This window comes from Nerophis lumbriciformis, linkage group LG34, assembly GCF_033978685.3.
Source record: "Nerophis lumbriciformis linkage group LG34, RoL_Nlum_v2.1, whole genome shotgun sequence".
NCBI classification, from domain to species: Eukaryota; Metazoa; Chordata; class Actinopteri; order Syngnathiformes; family Syngnathidae; genus Nerophis; species Nerophis lumbriciformis.
Genome location: NC_084581.2, coordinates 3,784,787 through 3,800,120, shown reverse-complemented (window position 1 = coordinate 3,800,120; position 15,334 = coordinate 3,784,787). Strand labels below are relative to the sequence as shown.

Below are 15,334 nucleotides of genomic sequence, written 5' to 3'. Positions count from 1 at the left end.
GATTGGGATATTCTATAGAATACTCGATTACTAAATATTTGATAGCTGCAACTCTAATAAATATATATATATAAAAAGATTTGTCAAGTGATTATTCGTCGGTTCAGCGCCCAAACGTATCGAACTATCGTGTGCTCCAGACATCATTCTACACGACAAAACAGATTGAAACTTGCAAAGCATGAAGGTCTACAACTTCTTTGTGTGTGGCTGGATGAAGGAAATTGGTATCAAGACTCTCCCAGATAAATATATGTTTAATTTTTGCTCGAGTAAGGTTGCATTTCATGATTTAACTTTTTTTTTTTTTTTTTGCAAATAATCATTCATTTAGAATGTAATGGCAGCAACACATTGCAAAAAAGTTGGCAGAGGGGCATTTTTACCACTGTGTTACATGGCCTTTCTTTTTAACAACACTCAGTAAACGTTTGGGAACTGAGGAGACCCATTTTTGAAGCTTTTCAGGTTGAATTATTTCCCATTGTTGCTTGGTGTACAGCTTAAGTTGTTCAACAGTCCGGGGTCTCTGTTGTGGTATTTTAGGCTTCATATTGCACCACACATTTTCAATGGGAGACAGGTCTGGACTACAGGCAGGCCAGTCTAGTACCCGCACTCTTTTACCATGAAGCCACGCTGTTGTAACACGTGTCTTGGCATTGTTTTGCTGAAATACGCAGGGTCGTCCATGATAACGTTGCTTGGATAGCAACATATGTTGCTCCAAAACCTGTATGTACCTTTCAGCATTAATGGTGCCTTCACAGATGTGTAAGTTACCCATACCTTCGGCACTAATACACCCCTATACCATCACAGATGCTGGCTTTTGAACTTTGCGCCTATAACAATCCGGATGGTTATTTTCCTCTTTGTTCCGGAGGACACAACGTCCACAGTTTCCAAAACCAATTTGAAATGTGGACTCATCAGACCACAGAACACTTTTCCACTTTGCATCAGTCCATCTTAGATGAGATCGGGCCCAAGGAAGCCGGCAGCGTTGATGGGTGTTGTTGATAAATGGTTTTCGCTTTGCGTAGTAGAGTTTTAACTTGCACTTACTGATGTAGCGACAAACTGTAGTTACTGACAGTGGTTTTCTGAAGTGTTCCTAAGCCCATGTGGTGATATCCTTTACACACTGTCGCTTTTTGATGCAGTACAGCCTGAGGGATCGAAGGTCCATAATATCACCGCTTACGTGCAGTGATTTCTCCAGATTCTCTGAACCTTTTAATGATATTATGGACCGTAGCTGGTGAAATCCCTAAATTCCTTCCAATAGCTCGTTGAGAAATGTTGTTCTTAAACCATTTGACAATTTGCCCACGCATTTGTTCACAAAGTGGTGAGCCTCGCCCCATCCTTGTTTGTGAATGACTGAGCATTTCATGGAAGCTGCTTTTATACCCAATCATAACACCCACTTGTTCCCAATTAGCCTGTTCACCTGTGGGATGTTCCAAATAAGTGTTTGATGAGCAAAGTTGAGCATTCTCAACATTGTCTTTTTTGTCACTTGTGCCAACTTTTTTGAAACATGTTGCAGGCATCAAATTCCAAATAAGCTAATATTTGCAAAAAATAAAAGTTTTCCAGTTCGAACGTTAGGTATTTTGTCTTTGCAGTCTATTCAATTGAATATAGGTTGAAAAGGATTTGCAAATCATTGCATTCTGTTTTTATTTACAATTTACACAATGTGCCAGCTTCACTGGTTTTGGGTTTTGTATTTTATTTCAATATAAGATGCAAAATTTTAGTTTTAAATACTCCACAAAGTGGCTCACCATTTGCTGTTTGCCAAACCACTGCTGAGAAGCACTGATGTAAACAATTCGTTAAAAAGAATTCACCATCTGAAAGTGTTGTTTAGTAAATGTTAACTTGAAATAAAAACACTGGTGAGAAGCACTGATGTATATAAGTAATCAACTGATTACAAATAATTAAACATTTGAAAGTGATGGTAAGTAAATGTTAACTTGAAATACAAGTCTTATAAGATTCACTCCACCAATTATACTTTGTTTACTGCAGAATGTTTGTGATGACAAACAAATAAACTAAATAATTTTGAGAGGGAAAAAAGTTGTTCTCTTTAACCCCACAAAACGTACCTAAAAAGAAGCAAAACCATGGCCCTAAAACCAGGCACGGCTTATAACATGGGTTACCTGTACTGTTGCACCTTTAGTAAACACAATTATAGATCTGAACCAAATGACAGTTGTCAGCTGTTAGCATATATTACCTCACTCAAACATGGTGAAAATGTTTGTTACAAGATACTGCAGTAGTAAACCGTAGGGATGCGGTACGCTGTATACTGCACGGGACAATCAGCTTTGATTTAAAAAAAATGCTTTGGATATTTGTTATATATAATCGAGATCGGATGATATGAAAACATTTATCACTAAAAAAAGTACTTTCATAAATGTAATTAATTACTAGGAAGTGTTATTGAGTTGCTTAAAAAATATATATATAATATATCTGGCCTATGCAATTGAGGGAAGTTTCATATTGGGGCAGAATGTGCGTGTGTGCCTTTTAAAAAGGGTGCCTGTTGCCATATGACGTCAGCGCCCAGACAGAGCAGCAGCTCACTTGTCTGTGTTAGCTTAGCAGGGGCACTTTGCTGGCTGTGACTGCAGTGCAGCTCTGCTGAACCTTTTCACTGGAGAGTGTTACTTCTGGTTAATAAAGAGATTGAATGTGCTTCTATAGCTGTCATATCTTCTGGTCCACAAAGGGGGTATTGTTTGGATTGCGAGCTGAAGCTTGTCACTTCAATCATTGATTTCTTCCCTTATAGTTATTATTAGAGTGTATGTGTGTGTGTGTTTGTTTGTGTGTGATGTTGCCTCTTTCTATTTGATATCAAGTTAATTTTGGTGTTTAGTGCTGGTTGTTGCTTTTATTAGTAAAATAATTTGCTGTGCTTCTAACTAGGACTGGGCGATATATCGAATATACTCAATATATCGCGGGTTTGTCTCTGTGCGATATAGAAAATGACTATCGTGAGTATTCGAGTATACGTTCTCACGCAGTTGTTTTTAGCTGCGGGCATTACACTACAGGCTTTTTTCCACTCTTTTTTTTGTCTCTCCTTCTCACTGAGACATAAAACAAGCGCACCTACTTGCATACGTCACATACTGCAACATCATGCGCCCTCGCGGAGCAGAGAGGTAGCAGAGAGGAATGTACCGTAGGTAAAGTTAGCTGTGGCAGCTAACTTCTGTGGCAGGTGCAAGCGGAGCGGTGCGAGTGGTAATACGAGAGAGAGAAGGTGCGAATCTGGTAACAAATGGAGGAAGAATAATTAATTGCCAAGAAAAACAGAACAGGGTTCATCGTCCGCCGGTGGTTTGGCTTCAAGCGGGAAGATGTTGAACAGACAACCGTAATATGTCAAGTATGCGGCAAAAGCGTTGCTACAAAAAGTAGCAACACTACTAATATGTAGCATCATTTGAAAAGTCACCCGCTAGAGAGCAACCTGCACCGACCCAATTGAGCCTGGCGTCTTCCATTTCCAGATCAACACCGTATGGAAAAAAAAAAGGAAACAACAGAAGGAGATAACGCCCACAGGAACCTACCACATAGCGAAGGACATACACTATTTGATTTCCTATTATGCAACTAATTTTTATTTGACAGTTATTGAAATATCTTGTGACATCATGCACAAAAGTGCACTTTATTTTTTTTAAACTATTGTAGTGGTGTTCTGTACAAAAAGTGCATTTTAATTTAGTGTTGTTTTGATATGTCATGTTAGTGACATCATGCACAAAAGTGCACTAATAGCTTGTTTTAAAATGTCTGACAATCATGCACTTTCTGTTTTGAAATGACATGAATGTTTGTGCCACTGCTTAATAACTTTTTAATAAATACAGTTTTGGTAAATTGACTTAGTTGTGATTTCCCTCTATGCATGAAAGTTTAAAATGAGCATATATTAATGCAGTATGAACAAGAATGTTTTAATGTAGACACATAGAATCATCATACTGGTGTGATTATACGCATCAAGTGTTAATTCAAGGCTAAGGCAAAACATCGAGATGTATATTGTGTATCGTGACAAGGCCTGAAAATATCGAGATATTAATAAAAGGCCATATTGCCCAGCCCCACTTCTAACGTTGTCTTATTGACATAAAACCACATCAAAAGTAGCTTGCCACGTTACGTCAGAACACTGACCATCATACATACCTTGTGTAAATTATTTCCCCACGGACTTGTTCGCCTCGTTAATAGTTGTATTTCCCACACTCGACTGGAGGCTTGTTCGCCTCGTTAATAGTTGTATTTCCCACACTCGACTGGAGGCTTCGTTTTCAGATGCTGCAATAAGTATGTTGTGCTGCTGCCTTTTTTAAACACTTTCCTGTGTGCAGTCATTTGTTCCACACCTGTCGCTGCAAAACGAAGTACTGACAACACTTTGGAACAAACGTCTCGCTCTCGTTAGCATTAGCCATGTTTTGCTAGGTGTGCAGCTAATGAAGGCAGGGGGGGGACGAAAAAAATAGATTTTATATTTTTTAAATTGTCTGCAACCAAAAACTCAAATATATGGATAAAATCGATATATGGCCCAGGCCTGGTATTAATAATAAACTGCGATAAAAACTCAAAGCAGTTAGTATGCCCATTTTCAATTAAAATAATCGTGAAAACATGATTGATAACCGCACTTCAATAAACCCCCGGACCAGTGATGTTAATTTCCTGAAGAAGCAAGCTAGCTAGCTAATTGCTAGCAACAAAAGACATTGTCTTTCCCCAATCGAAACGACATACTCCAATCTAAACTTGTATAAAAACATTGCTGTCTGAGCAACTAAACTATTTAATTGTGTACATTGAGCCTACAAGCTGTGCTTTCTTTGGACACATCGCTCCAGAGAGATATGTGAAGATCCTTACACAGACATGTCTGCGAAAGGAAGAGGTGGTGCCCAAAAAGTGGAAACACCTGCATTTATCCACTTACTAAACTATATAGAGTCTATAGAACCTTAATGTTGGACTTTATTTATTTGTATGCAATGTGCAATGCTAATTTTTTCTTAACAAAAGTGGGGGTTTTTTTCAAGATGGAGGTTTTGCCTCCCAGAGGTCTTTATATTTGTGTTTGTTTTCAATACAAGGTACAATGTATCTGTTTGAGAAAGAACAACTTTAAAATTGTGTTCAGTATATTCATGTTGTGCTATTGTTTCCTTTCAAACTACTAGTCTTTGATCAAATAAAATAATTATTTTTTTATATTATCTCTGTTATTTATAATTACTGGTTTCTTTAAGAAGTGGGGAAAAATCATAATTTTTTGTGAGATTTTTAGGTGCATTCTTTAATTTTGACACTCAGCAGCTGGAAGGAAAACCTTTCTGTTGCCATTTTTTCAGACTACATCAAGTGCTACCACAATGTGCTGGATGGACAATCACTGAGAACTTCACTAATGCTTTGTTCCTATTAACAAACTTTCAAATTAACACTGAACTTGAACCATATACTTGCTCACTTTAAAGGATACTCTTATCTTTAATGCAACCATCTTTTATTGCAGTTCTCTGCCATTTAGCATCATATAATAAGTGTGTTTTGGAAATGTGCATGTGAATAAATCTTGTATTTGACATTTTGTTAATGATAGCCCACAAACTGGTATTTTTTGTCTTTATTGAGTAATCCCTTTAAATGTTTCTTCCTATTCTTTGTTTGATCCAGTGCTCCCCCCTGTCTTGGTACCGCGACACAGCGAGTTCAATCCACAGCACAGCTTGCTGGTACAGTTTCGCAACCTGACCCACAATGAGCCACACATGCCCCTGAACGCCACCTTTCCCGAGTCCTTCCAGCAACCACACAGCGGGGGCAGCAGCACGGGCGGAGGTGGTGGTGGTGGCGGTGGAGGAGGGTCTTTCCCAATTTCTCCCAACTCTCCTTATCCTCCTTCTCCAGCCAGCAGTGGTACTTACCCCAACTCTCCTGCCAGCTCGGGGCCCTCTAGTCCATTCCAGCTCCCAGGTAAATAAGCAATAAAATTGTTGACACAAGTATTGTCAAATGTGAGAAGTTTTGTGGTTGCGTACTGGCATCAATTAACATTGTACAGAAGTATAAAGATAACTAGTTTACGTGGAATACATAGTTTTGTGTCGCTACACTGATTTTTATTTTTGATAGTTTTTTTCTCTTTATGATGTCTCTTAATTGTGAGGCAGACTCTTCTGATGGCAAAGAAACGCAAAGAAAATGAAAGCAAAAAGAGAATTAGGGATGCACAATATTTTTTAGCCCATACTCATACAGATAACTTCCTGCTTCTCAAGACCGATACCAATAACTTAATTCTGTTCTTTTATTTAAAATGCTCAGAAAGTGCAAAAATGCCAACCAACATTAGCTGCATGCTTGGTCTAAGCTGCCATCATTGAGGGCTAAAGATGGAATGTTTGAACTCGGGTTGTCCCGATACCAATATGTTGGTACCGGTACTAAAATGTATTTCGATACTTTTTTAAACAAGGGGACCACAAAAAATGGCATTATTAGCTTTATTTTAACAAAAAATCTTACGGTACATTGAACAAGTTTCTTTTTGCAATCCAAGAACAATTTTGTCCTTAAATAAAAATAGTGAACATACTAGACAACTTGTCTTTTAGTAGTAAGCAAACAAAGGCTCCTAAATTGGGTGCTGACGTATTGTCATTTCCCACTCTGTTATTTTGTCAAAATGATGGACAAGCGGTAGAACATTATTTATTAATCTACTTGTTCATTTACTGTTAATGTCTGGTTACTTTCTGTTTTAACATGTTCCATGGATGCTTTTCATTGGTTTTGGATGATATTACAAATTTGGGTATCGATCCGATACAAAGTAGTTACAGGATCATACATTGGTCATAATTTAAGTCCTTATGTGTCCAGGGACATATTCCCTGAGTTTATAAACAATGTAAATTACAAAAAAAACGAAAAAATATTTTGTGATGATAAATACTGATGTAATCATGGTAGTATCGACTAAATACGGTCTTGTACTTGGTATCATTACAGTGGATGTCAGGTGTAGATCCACCCATGGCGTTTGTTTACATAGTGACGCGCCAGCTTGTTAGCGGTGACGCCGGTGAGCTATCGTATCCTCCTACGGTGTGTAGTGAAGCATGTTTAGCTATTCCTCGTCCTGCAGGTATGATACTTGTGAGAAACTTACTTTAATTGTCGCCAAAGGGGGCGAGGATTAGTGATTTAGAAGTACCGGTAGCTAAAACACTGCCGACTGTGAATGGACGTTAGCCGCTAGCTAGCTAAGCCATGCTTCAAAGCATCTCTTGCAGAGCGGCGTTGTAGTGTTATAGCTTCACCTTTATCGTTAGTTTTTAAGCCAAAATGCGTCTATTCTCCCTTTTCTGTCTACACACTGTGGGTCTGCCTGTAAGTACTCTGTGATTGTGCATTGCCAAATATACTCCTCTGCTCGTAAAACCAGAAATGTCACGGCGTGACTACGGCGCCCAGTCAGGCCCATTGAAATAAAAAAGGGAAGCAGTATTCTTCAGAGGCGGTATAGTACCGTTTATGATTCATTAGTATTGTGGTACTTTAGTGAAGTGAAGTGAATTATATTTATATAGCGCTTTTCTCAAGTGACTCAAAGCACTTTACATTGTGAAACCCAATATCTAAGTTACATCTTTAAACCAGTGTGGCACTGGGAGCAGGTGGATAAAGTGTCTTGCCCAAGGACACAGCGGCAGTGACTAGGATGGCGGAAGCGGGGATCGAACCTGCAACCTTGAAGTTGCTGGCACAGCCGCTCTACCAACCGAGCTATGCCGCCCACTATTACCAGTATACCCTAGTTTGAACATGTGAAATAATCCCCTCCTCTGAAATGAGCGTGTAAAATGTCCCCCCAAGCAGGTAGTATGATTCTATTAACCTAATCTAACTACTTTAATTACTAAGGTGTGGCAGCCCCTGAGAATGTTAGTTTTTTTTAAATTATTTTTCTCTAACATGTTGACAACTGTTTTATACATTGCTCATCTTTACGTTGTAGGTTTTGCACTCTTATTACGTTTTCTTGGTGTAGCCTTAAAAGTGGACATTAGCGTGAGTCAATATGGAGTCAAACAGCTCATATTGCATCTCTGTCGGGAATATTTGGCATGTGGCTGCTCGGCAAACCTCGGACTTGTGAAATCTGACACCATTCTGTTGGATTGATAGTGATGATTGTTCAGATCCGGAGTGCGTGCGTGCATGCAAGCAACACACACTTTTAAACATTTACCAGCAGTAGCAACTGGCTCATCCTCACTAACCGCTCCCTTTTTGTCGCAGCTGACACCCCGCCCCCAGCATACATGCCTCCTGATGAGCAGCTGGGCCAGGAGAGCCAGTCCATGGAGACAAGCAGTAGCCAAGTGCCACAGAACTTGGTCAGGGGAGGTGAGCAAAACAGTAGTCTGGACCTGTAAATTGCACAGAACAAGCATAGTACTGTAATATTAATAATAGAATTGATTTATATAGTGCATTCAAAGCGCTTTGCAGCGAGAACTGAGAACATCATCATTCATTCACTCCACAGTCACACATTTATGGTGGTGGTAAGTTACTTCTGCAGCCACAGCTGCCTTAAGGTAGACTCATTAGTGGTGGTGGTAAACTACTTCTGTAGCCACAGCTGCCCTGAGTAGACTGACGGAAACGTGATGCCAATTTGCACCTAAAGCCTCTCTGACCACCACCAAATATTGATTCACATTCATACACCAGTGTGTATGAGTCACACTGGGGGAAAAGTGGGAGTAGTGTCTTGCCCAAGGACACAACGGTAGTGACTTGGATGGCGGAGGATGGATTTATACTAGGAAACGCAAGTTTCTGGACAGACGCTCTACCATCTGAGCCACACTGTAGTTTAGGATATGTATTGTTTTAAACATGACTTGCATGTACACACTTCATTTGGAGCATCTGGACATTGTGAGTAGAAATGTCTCGAGCCGGTATTAAAATCGGTCCAATGTCAGCAAAAAAGTAAGTATGGGATTATAAGGGCTTGCATGTAAAATCTCTGATATAAGTGCTGCAGTACAAGCTGTCCTTCAGCGCGTTTACTTGTTAACATCTAAATGTCCTCCAATAAGCACACATAGTTGGACTTTTCTTATATTTTAGTCAAGTCTTTCACAAAAGGTAAACATGGTAGGCTGTAGGCTACTACTAAGAGTTAGAAGTTACACAACAGCTAAGCACACAAAGTAAACATAAGTGTTCTTAATAAAAAAAATTATGCAATATGGACAGGTAACACATAATTATACTTGCATATTATTATAATGCTCTCCACAGGGCATTAAAGAGCATTGAGTCATTAAATGGATTTTGCAAAAATTAAGGCCTTAAATGGAATTAAAAAGCATTATTTACGATGTCCAGAGGCTTTAAAATGTATCAGTAAGTCAATCAATCGAACGGTAAATGAAAATGAACTCAATAACTTTGCTGTCAGTCATACATTGTTATGTCTGTGTGTTTTTTTTTCTTCTGCTGTGGCTTTCAAACTGGTCACTAGAGGTCTGGAAAGCTGCGGTCCGAAAGCGTGAAAAGCGCTGCCTTAATACGGCAAAATGAAACTGCTCTGAGGGCCCAAACTTTGCCATTCTTTGGTGACTGTGGTCGTGTAGTTTTTAACTCCGTGTCATGTTAATGAGGAAGCTTGTTTCATATACCACTCCTTTATTCAGTCGTCTCCAGTTCAACACACAAGCTAACTTTGCTAACATTAGCAGCTCTCGTGACGCAGGCACCTCACGTGACCTACGGATGCCTACAAGACTATTCACGCAAGACCACAACTCTTATTGTCTGCCTTTCCACAGTACGGTAAATAAGTTAGAGTTCCTTCAGTTGCCTGACATTTTGTGCGTAACTTGCTATGTACTGTACCCATTTTAAACAACTGAGAGGGGATAAAAAAAATTATATTAAAGATGTTAAATTGACTCGGATTTTTAATGCATCTACATGATGCAAATATCAGTTTTTTTCCTAAAATTTTAAATTACTCATCCATTTCCGAACACATGTATCATTTTCATTCCTAGTATGTTTATTTATTATTCCATGAAGCCTTTTAACAAATTTAAAAAATGTATCCTCCAGTTTGACTATTATAAAGCATACTTTCAGAGGATATACATTTTACAGCATGTTTTTAAGAGAACATTTAAAAAATAACTTCTGGGTATTATATATTGATCAACTAATTATTGAGCGGGCTTTGTAGGCATAAGAAAGAAAAACATATATGTTCTTGTCATTGTGAATGATTGTCAAAATTCCAAAAAAATTACACAGAACAAGCATAGTACTGTAATATTGATAATGGAATTGATTTATATAGTGCATTCAAAGCGCTTTGCAGCGAGAACTGAGAACATCATCATTCATTCACTCCACAGTCACACATTTATGGTGGTGGTAAGTTACTTCTGCAGCCACAGCTGCCCTAAGGTAGACTCATTAGTGGTGGTGGTAAGCTACTTCTGTAGCCACAGCTGCCCTGAGTAGACTGACGGAAACGTGATGCCAATTTGCACCTAAAGCCTCTCTGACCACCACCAAATATTGATTCACATTCATACACCAGTGTGTATGAGTCACACTGGGGGGAAAGTGGGGGTAGTGTGTTGTCCGGATCATTCTCATTCCTAGTATGTTTATTTATTATTCCATGAAGCCTTTTAACAAATTTAAAAAATGTATCCTCCAGTTTGACTATTATAAAGCATACTTTCAGAGAATATACATTTTACAGCATGTTTTTAGGAGAACATTTAAAAAAGAACCTCTGGGTATATTATATTGATCAACTAATTATTGAGCGGGCTTTGTAGGCATAACAAAGAAAAACATATATGTTCTTGTCATACCTAAGGATTGTGAATGATTGTTAAAATTCACAAAAGTACAGATTCCCTTTAATATTTTTTCTACATCCTGTAGCCGTACATACATGAATACATGTCAGGAAAATGCAAATTTCAGCAAAAGTAAACTTTTCAAAACTTGGTTAAAGCACGTCGAGTGCAAAAAAACTCCAAACGTTCCTCAACGTGCATCAATGCAGTGGATTCACACATGCTAATAGCTAATCACAAGTCAGCCATTAAAGGCAAGCAGCAGTTGACAATGTCAACTTTCTTTTGGCGTGACCAACAAAGCAACTTACGCTGTCACCGCCACAACTGTCACCTGCTGCTACTGCAAAAAAATACATAAATACAAATACATTTTCAGATGAAACAGTCTTGTGAGCCAATTCTAATTGACTAGATAGTAACAGGTAATGTAAACTTTTCACCTATTCAATATTATCGTTGTCAAATGCTTATAATTTTGTCCATACAGACAGTTGTAACCTTTTGACTGTATATCATAACTATCTGCAGTGGGACATGGCATTAGGATTTTTTACGTGGCATTAAAAATGGTAATTTAAAGCATTAAATCAGATTTGCTGATATTTGAAGAAACCCTGATTGCACATACAAAGTATCTAAGACAGAAGCATAATCGAAGATATTCAGTAACAAGCGTGTCCGCATTATTCAACTTACTGCGTCATGAGTTTAACTTAGTGAATTAATGTGGCCACTAGGTTTTGCCAAAAAAAACTTCAGCTTAAAGACAGCACACGTCCATTCCATGTACCGGTAGTCAATAATAAAAGGTTAGTGTTTTTCATGCCTGCCACCGTTCTGGTTGAATTGCTACATATCTCAATAGTAACATTAGCACAGGAGAAATGACTGTGTTCACCACAGAGCTCTAAAGAAGATAACCCACAGTCATGTTTGCCATCAAAATAATTTAGCGGTTACATAGTTATGCTTTAAAGATGCTGCATTTGCACATTTGACTCCAAAGCACGAGGGATTGTTTTCCTGTATTTACTCATTTGAGAAAATAAGTTAAATTAGAATAAAGAGCAACCAAACTTTTTAAATAAGGAATAGAAAATAAACAATATATAGGAACTACAGTGGAAACTCTAAAATCACTTTTCAACTGTTCATTCATTCTATTCCATCTTGTTCAACCTCCTGTGTATTGCTAGATGTGCAGCCTGTGGAGTATGAGGAGCCTAGCCACTGGTGCTCCATCGTCTACTATGAACTCAACAACCGTGTAGGCGAGGCTTACCATGCCTCGTCAACCAGTGTGCTCGTCGATGGCTTCACTGACCCTTCAAACAACAAGAACCGATTCTGCCTTGGACTCTTGTCCAACGTCAACCGCAACTCCACAATTGAGAACACCCGTCGGCACATCGGCAAAGGTGCGGCTACAAATTGTCAAGAGCTCAAGTCTATGTTCTGTCCGTCATATCTGTCTGTCCACCAGGTGTTCACCTGTACTACGTAGGAGGCGAGGTGTATGCCGAGTGCCTCAGTGACACCAGCATTTTTGTCCAGAGCCGTAACTGCAACTACCACCATGGCTTCCATCCTACAACAGTCTGCAAGATCCCCAGTGGCTGCAGCTTGAAGATTTTCAACAACCAGGAGTTTGCACAACTCCTGGCTCAGTCCGTCAACCATGGCTTTGAGGCCGTTTATGAGCTCACCAAAATGTGTACCATCCGTATGAGCTTTGTTAAGGTAAGATTGTTAGGATGAAAAGACAAACTCTTCTGTTTTCCCTGTTGAGAAGAAACCCTTAAAGGAGTCCTTTTGATTTTTGTATACATTTGAAACACTTCCTTACTACCTTAATGGTGGTTCTTTGGTTTAAAATTGTGTTTAGATGATGTTTTACAGACCATCTTCAAGCCGCTTTCTGACAGTCTCGTCAGGATGCGCTGTTTTGTGTGTGTGGTCTTAATTATGTGCTTCCACTTCGACTGCATCTTCTCCTCGTCAGCCATGTTATAGTTTTTCGCGCATCCATGTGGAGTCTGACAGTTCATATAAGTTGGAACTATATGCTCCTTTGTATTAGAAATGGCAATAACGGAAGATGCAAGTGCACGTATGAGCCAGTCTGTTACACAACAAGAGAATAGCGAAAAAGGAGGAGGTTATTGACTACAACTTTGTACTACAATGACAGATTAGCGCAAAGCTCTTAGGGTAAATCTCTCCCATATATGGAGATATCTGCTGACGTCACCAGTGTGGGAAACGTCACAAATTGGGCAAATTCCAAACATTGTTTGAAGTACAAACCCTGTTTCCATATGAGTTGGGAAATTGTGTTAGATGTAAATATAAACGGAACACAATGATTTGCAAATCATTTTCAACCCATATTCAGTTGAATATGCTACAAAGACAACATACAGTATTTGATGTTCAAACTGATAAACATTTTTTTGGGGCAAATAATCATTAACTTTAGAATTTGATGCCATCGACGCAAAATTCAAAATTCTGCATCTGTGATGGTATAGGGGTGCATTAGTGCCCAAGGCATGGGTAACTTACACATCTGTGAAAGCACCATTAATGCTGAACAATACATACAGGTTTTGGAACAACATATGCTGCCATCTAAGCGCCGTCTTTTTCCATCGACGCCCCTGCTTATTTCAGCAAGACAATGCCAAGCCACATTCAGCACGTGTTACAACAGCGTAGCTTCGTAAAAAAAGAGTGCGGGTACTTTCCTGGATCCGCCTGCAGTCCAGACCTGTCTCCCATCGAAAATGTGTGGCGCATTATGAAGCGTAAAATACGACAGCGAAGACCCCGGACTGTTGAACGACTGAAGCTCTACATAAAACAAGAATTGGAAAAAATTCCACTTTCAAAGCTTCAACAATTAGTTTCCTCAGTTCCCAATCGTTTGAGTATTGTTAAAAGAAAAGGTGATGTAACACAGTGGTGAACATGCCCTTTCCCAACTACTTTGGCACGTGTTGCAGCCATGAAATTCTAAGTTAATTATTATTTGCAAAAAAAAAATAAAGTTTATGAGTTTGAACATCAAATATCTTGTCTTTGTAGTGCATTCAATTGAATATGGGTTGAAAAGGATTTGCAAATCCTTGTATTCCGTTTATATTTACATCTAACACAATTTCCCAACTCATATGGAAACGGGGTTTGTATGAAGAAGACAAGATATTTTTTTTTTTGCCTCTGGTTTGATTTCAAATTGTCGGGACTCGTGCAGATCCCAAATACACAAATACAGTAACAATAAGTAAGAAAAGTTGGTTTTGCATAAGTCTCCTTTAATTACTGAACCATAACATCATTTAAATGTTAAACCTATGAAGAACACATGTGCTGTTTTCTTCAAGTTGCACATCAGTATATTTCAAACTCATCAAATTAAAAATGCTCAATACCCTGCATACTTTATCTTTGCAATTTATCTGCAAATATTGGCATATACTAGGGTGTGACGATACTTATTTCATGAGACGATACAAAATATCGTCAGTTCACAAGGACTGTAATGTGTTATAATAATTTGACACTTGTTTATATTGAAAATGTGCTGTTTTAAACTGCAATATTGTTCAAATAAGGACACTTATTACGTATGTCTTGTTCAATTGTGTGCTTTGCTGTTGTGTAGCTGCTAGCGCCTAGTAGCCTATTGCTTACCATGTTTGCCTTTTGTAAAGGACTTGACTAAAATACAAGAAAAGACCAACCTTCTATGCTCTTTGGAGGACATTTCGATATTAACTGGCTGTCTTTTAATTTGAAGTGTAGTGGCAAGACCTAGTGGTCACAATCATTTATGAAGTTAAGATCATGAGGCAGTAAGATGAATGATGCGGACACTTTTGTTACTGGATAATTTCTAATATGCTTCTGCCTTTGGAGACTTTGCATGTGTAAGTAATATGCAACTATAATTGACACTTGTTTATATTTGACTTTTTTTTGTGTCACTCCCTGTGAGGAAAGACGGAATGAGAAGACTTCGGCATTGATTCAAAGTTTTGCACTATTTTGGCACTTTTCCCTAGATCTGTTTGCTAATATCACTTGCTTCAATGGGAGAAATTAACTAAAAAAAGACAATTGTTAACAAGACAAGCTAACCATCGCTTACCTCTGAGTTTCTAAGCCTTCTAACGCAACCACATTAGACAAAAAAGGGTTTACGTTGTAACTATCGGTGTAACGATTGATTGATGTATCGATAGATCGATTTATATTCCTAAATTTCAAGCATATTGATCTGTACTCGGTAAGTATGCCTTCCGAAAGATAGGTATCAATCAAAGATCATTTTAAAATTG

The 15,334-nt window shown here is 38.6% G+C and overlaps 1 protein-coding gene across 1 annotated transcript in view; it reads left to right on the top strand.

Annotated features, from left to right (window-relative positions):
* Window positions 1-15,334, top strand: part of smad5 (SMAD family member 5) — a 46,870-nt gene that overhangs the window by 28,331 nt on the left and 3,205 nt on the right. The window contains exons 3-6 of the mRNA XM_061929924.1: window positions 5,770-6,069; window positions 8,401-8,508; window positions 12,188-12,409; window positions 12,475-12,731. Coding sequence (XP_061785908.1) covers window positions 5,770-6,069; window positions 8,401-8,508; window positions 12,188-12,409; window positions 12,475-12,731 — 887 coding nt within the window. The remainder of the gene's footprint in view (window positions 1-5,769; window positions 6,070-8,400; window positions 8,509-12,187; window positions 12,410-12,474; window positions 12,732-15,334) is intronic.